At 37.5% G+C, this 6,171-nt stretch overlaps 1 protein-coding gene across 1 annotated transcript in view; it reads left to right on the top strand.

Annotated features, from left to right (window-relative positions):
• Positions 1 to 6,171, top strand: part of LOC138702947 (dual 3',5'-cyclic-AMP and -GMP phosphodiesterase 11A-like) — a 434,576-nt gene that overhangs the window by 273,411 nt on the left and 154,994 nt on the right. The window contains exon 4 of the mRNA XM_069830369.1: positions 1,144 to 1,438. Coding sequence (XP_069686470.1) covers positions 1,144 to 1,438 — 295 coding nt within the window. The remainder of the gene's footprint in view (positions 1 to 1,143; positions 1,439 to 6,171) is intronic.

Here is a 6,171-nt window from a genome sequence, read left to right as displayed (position 1 = left end):
ATACATACATAGTGTTCTGCATACATACATACATACAGTACATACATGCATGCATACATACATACATACATACATACATACATAGTGTTCTACATACATACATAGTATTCTGCATACATACATACATACAGTACATACATCATACATACATAGTGTTCTGCATACATACATACATACAGTACATACATCATACATACATACATGCATACATAGTGTTCTGCATACATACATACATAGTGTTCTGCATACATACAGTACATACATCATACATACATACATACATAGTGTTCTACATACATACATACATAGTGTTCTGCATACATGCATGCATGCATACATACATACATACATGCATGCATACATACATACATACATACATACATACATACATACATACATACATACATACATACATACATACATACATACATACATTGTGTTCTGCACACATACATACATACATACATACATACATACATACATACATACATACATACATACATAGTGTTCTGCATGCATACATACATACAGTACATACATATTTCATACATACATGCATACAGTACATACATACATACATACATACATTGTGTTCTGCACACATACATACATACATACATACATACATACATACATACATACATACATACATACATACATACATACATACATACATACATAGTGTTCTGCATGCATACATACATACAGTACATACATATTTCATACATACATGCATACAGTACATACATACATACATACATACATACATACATACATACATACATACATACATACATACATACATACATACATTGTGTTCTGCACACATACATACATACATACATACATACATACATACATACATACATACATACATTGTGTTCTGCACACATACATACATACATACATACATACATACATACATACATACATACATACATACATACATAGTGTTACAAAAACCAGTCGACGTTATATACCGAAAGCGTCAACAGAATTTCACGTACGTTGTGCCCTACCAGTGGCTCTTGTAAACCACGGATTTAGGAGCAGGACGTTTGCTGCTCTCTGCATCATCATTTCAGTGTCTCTCCATACAGTCACCAGCTTGCTAAGTCACGGTTGTCCACTGCCGTGTTGCAGGTACACGTCGCTGCCGCCCAACTCCATCAACATGCTGTCGCTGCTCATAGAGTCCAAGATCCGCCTGCCTCAATGCGCGCCCGCGCCCAACCGCAGCGCCAAGCGCGAGCTGCTGCGCGCCCAGGGCGAGCGCGACTTCTTCCTGGGCATCGTGCGCGACGTGGCCACGGACCTGGACCTCAAGTCGCTGTCCCACAAGACCGTCGACAACCTGGCCGTGCTGCTGGACGCCGACGGCGCCTCCCTCTTCCTCGTGGACGGCCCGCGTGGCGGTCGCCAGTCGCTCGTATCCAAGGTAAGGCCCAGCTCACGTGCTTAACACGCTATTATAAGGAAGCGGCTACCTTCTGCCGAATACGCATGCGCATGACGCAGTCTGTATCGCCCAGCGAGCTGCGGGCCACACCCCATTGGTTGGTGAGGGACGAGCTAACAAGTTTTAGTATGAACGGAGAAAAATTCTCTCCCGCACTGGGACTCGAACCCGGATTTTCAGCTCTATGCGCTGACGCTTTATCCGCTAAGCCACACCGGATTCTAGTTCAGATGCCGGATTGAATCCTCCCCTTATGTTAGGTAACTTATTTTGAATATATGTAATTTTGTGCGAGATCGTGCGTATTTGCTTGTTTTCCGCACAGAACCAATACGCGGTAAGTGTGAAATACCACATTCAGTATTCCCAACGTAACACACATAACAATTTCCCCTCTTCTTACCGCTTAAGCGCGACATTCATTTTACTACTTTAGGCTTTTAACATATTATTTTTAAAGACGTTTAACATAGTAATAATTATAAATTGGAAACTTACCACAGCAATTTCACCTAAATTGCAATGTTAATTATTGTTTTTAAATATTTGCAAAAAATAAGTAAAGTCTACTACTCCACGAAACTTATTGCATTCCTGATACAAGTAACATTAAGGAAGCCGTGAAAAAATCAACAAGATTCCAGATGCCGATGTTATTACTGCAATATGTTATATAAATAATATTGTTAAAATATTAAAATGAAAAATAAATCATTACATAACCTTACCGTTTGTTTTAAGTTCGCATTTATAGACTGGGGGAAAAAAGACAGATGTATATCACGGCCTGCTGGAGTATAGTAAACACAGAAAACATTTTATAGCAACAATGTTGAAGAAAGATATTTTGGTTTTCCGAAGTTGCCGTCATTAAACAGAAACCAAGATGGAGATTTCATTGCAACTGATTAGAAATTCGTCTTTCAGGTATGTAATAAACGATCTTCGCACAAAATAATGTACGATACACGAGCGGTATGTTTGTTTTCATGTTCTCGGAAATTAAAAAAGCTCAACTACGTTTCGCTTTTTCAATCTTTTCCTCGAACATGAAAACGTCAACATACCGCTCTTGTAACTTATATTACTATATAGCTCGACCATGCCGAAATGTAGTAATTATACACCTGGTAGTAGCTCTTTAATGCACCTCATTAAAGTACACATATTCATTATAGTTCAGTTGTTCAGCCAATGAGAAATCAGCATTGTAGCATTATAAAACCGCAAGTATCGATTATTCTCGGATAGCAATCGAAAGACAACTAGCGAAACGTCACGGAGGCTGGCAATCCAATACTGTCGCAGAAGGTTATGTCCTGTTAATATAATAATTAGCGTTAATTGTAAATAATATTCAAATAAATTCAATTTGTCATCTCGTTTTTCAATTCTAAATCAATTTCCATGTTATATCAAGATTAATGCTCATGTTATTCTCTATATTATATCAACGTCAATGACATTCGTTCCTCGGAAAAAATCAATACTTTCGCGTCTGCGCACATCTCACAATTTAGAAAGTCAGTTCCGCTCTTCACTTAGATAACCATAACATGAATACTTATGAATAATTTCAAGTTAGAAATATGGTCGAGCATAAAAAGTCGTATGAAACTTGCCTATGATGGTAATTAAGACGCACGTATGAAAATTATGAAACTCGCTTGCGCTCGTTTCATAAACAAACATATTAGCGTCATAATTACTACATTATAGGCTCGTTGCATAATGTACTATTCTACTTTATTTTATATTCTCCTTATATTATGTAACTGATCTTGACTATTTGTAATTTTCTACTATATTTTATGTAAATTTTAAGGTAGACTATCTTTTTTGTGTCGTTTTGTAATCACATAATTTTGTATTTCATGTATATTATTGAAACCTGGTTCAGTGGAAGAGAAGGCCTTATGGCCTTAACTCTGCCAGGCAAAATAAAACTACTACTACTACTACTACTACTACTACTACTACTACTACTACTACTACTACTGTCGACACCTGTGGAGTAACGGTCAGCGCGTCTGGCTGCGAAACCAGGTGGCCCGGGTTCGAATCCCGGTCGGGGCAAGTTACCTGGTTGAGGTTTTTTCCGGGGTTTTCTCTCAATACGAGCAAATGCTGGGTAACTTTCGGTGCTGGACCCCGGACTCATTTCACCGGTATTATCACCTTCATATCATTCAGACCCTAAATAACCTAGATGTTGATACAGCGTCGTAAAATAACCCAATAAAAACTACTACTACCACTCAGTTTAATTTCTACCTCTCTGTTCCCCTTTGGGCCTACACTTTACCCTTCAAGTTTCCCCAAAGATAAAAATCACAGTAACTGAGATCGAGGAATCTAGGGGGCCACAAACCTCTGCTTGTTACCCTTTATGTTGTTCATTGAACGTTCGATAGTATGTGGGGTAGCATTGCCCTGTTGAAGATAATCGTATTTTTTTTTCATCTGTAAGTTGACTGAAAAATGGAGGCAGTATTGTATTCACAGTTGTGTTATAAAAATAAATATTGGCCAGATTATTTATTAACCGCACACCAAACTCCTACATTATCACTTTGCAACGGGACTTGCTGTACAATATGCGGATTGTCATCATTCCGATATCGCACATATCGAGAACTGATATGACCATTGAGATAAAAACATACCTCATCAGTCATAAACATTAGCTATGGATCAAGGCGTCCGTTGTGAACATTTTCAAGAAACCAATTTGTTTTCCTTTACGTAACATTCCACTAGAAAAAAATCGTTCTTCAATAGTATACGTTATTTTCTCACAAAATACATGTACACTCTTAGACAAAAAAAAATGACCGGACTCTTGAAGCGTAAATTTGTCTAAGTTCCGTTCGGCTGTGCGCCTGATACACAAGACTAAAATCTGGTAGTAAGGACGAAACCAGCGAGATCCAATAACATACTCGTACTGTATGTCGGTAAATAACGGTTTGGATTGTGTATGTGTCATAGCTCCGTAGTAAAACTCTGACTTCACACGCAGAAAACTCAGAAAACCCAGGTTCGTATCCGCCTTCGTATAAGTATATAATATATTTGTTTCGTTTTATTTTTTCTCTAGCTAGAAACACATGATACATTTATTAACGTGCACAGGAGTTTGGATTAGTTGAAAAATTAAACAAAAACATTCAGTAATATCGGAGACTTCTTCCTAATTACCCTTGAATTAAAATAGATGCTCTGTTCTTGGATCTTCTCCCTTCTCCATAAGGAGTATTGTTCAGTTACTGAAATTAGTATTAGTAGTAGTAGTATAATAATAATAATAGTAATAATAATAATAATGCAACAACCAGAATAATAACAATAATAATATTCATAGTATTACAAACAAAACAATAATAATAATAATAATAATAATAATAATAATAATAATAATAATAATAATAATCATCATAATGTTAATAGAATTGCAAAAACGAGATGAATAATGTTAAAGACAAAACCAATGCGTTCCAGATATTGGCTATACTCGTAAATAGTACCGTTACATATCTGCTTTGTAATAGCTCCATGGTAACAGTCTAGCTTCTTGTATAGGCGATTCAATGTCGTGTACCCCGTAGGATGCAGGCGGTTATAGATGCGGAGGGATTACATACCCGGTATTGAATTTTTTTTGTCTATTTTGATTTTTGTTTATTGGTCTCCGAGGTGTATTTCTTTATTTTGTTTAATACAAGGAAAAGGATGATGTTTGTTTATTCCTATCCGAGAAGGATTTCTTTTACTTAAAGTTTATTTTTGTTTATTTCTATCCGAGAAGATTTCGTTTAGTCTCTTTAAATACAAGATACAAGGGAAAGGATTGCTATTATGTATCTAACTTGCCCTTTGTAAATATTAACTTTATGTTAAATATTTCACAATACTGGTTATTATCAGTATACAAGAAGTAAAAAATGAGAATGAAAAAACAAAGTATAGACTGAGATTCGAACTCGAAACCTTTCGAATACAAGACCACGATGCTACCGACTACGCTGTGCGAGAGAGACGATGACTCTTTAAGAAGCATGTTATATAATCATCATATACTGGTGGCAGTGGAGTGTTGGAAACATTTACGACAGAAGAAATTCGTCTGCGTGTGTATCATGCTCTGACGAATGCACCCGAAGTCTTCCGAATCGGACGTAGAATCTGGAGCCCGGTCATTTTTTTGTCTAAGAGTGTACACTGCAGGTCATTTTCAGCAGTATCTGAAGTAATTGGTACGCAATATTTCGTATTTCAAATCCAGCGGCAGCAACGGCACACAGCACGCGGTCAGTGACTCTATTGTCAGACAGTGAATGTGCGCCGCGCAGGCGCTGGGCTCAGCATTCCTCTTAAAATGAACTATTGTAGCTGTAAACTTCTATTCGTCGCACTGTTAAACTAGTTCAGAAATTTACAAATATTCAGACACTTTGGTCTTATTCTTCTCGAAGCCCAACAACACCAAATTCGATTCATGTTGACTTTTCATATCCTGTCGTGTTATGTCAATCCTATTAAGGAGTGAAAAGGAGCTTACGTAGAATGCTGTACTGCATCCAAAACCCTGTCCACACCTGTGGAGTAACGGTCAGCGCGTCTGGCTGCGAAACCAGGTGGTCCGGGTTCGAATCCCGGTCGGGGCAAGTTACCTGGTTGAGGTTTTTTCCGGGGTTTTCCCTCAACCAATA

This window comes from Periplaneta americana, chromosome 7 (genome assembly GCF_040183065.1).
Source record: "Periplaneta americana isolate PAMFEO1 chromosome 7, P.americana_PAMFEO1_priV1, whole genome shotgun sequence".
NCBI classification, from domain to species: Eukaryota; Metazoa; Arthropoda; class Insecta; order Blattodea; family Blattidae; genus Periplaneta; species Periplaneta americana.
The sequence above is the reverse complement of the archived record's forward strand: the minus strand, read 5'-3'. Positions and strand labels throughout refer to the sequence as shown.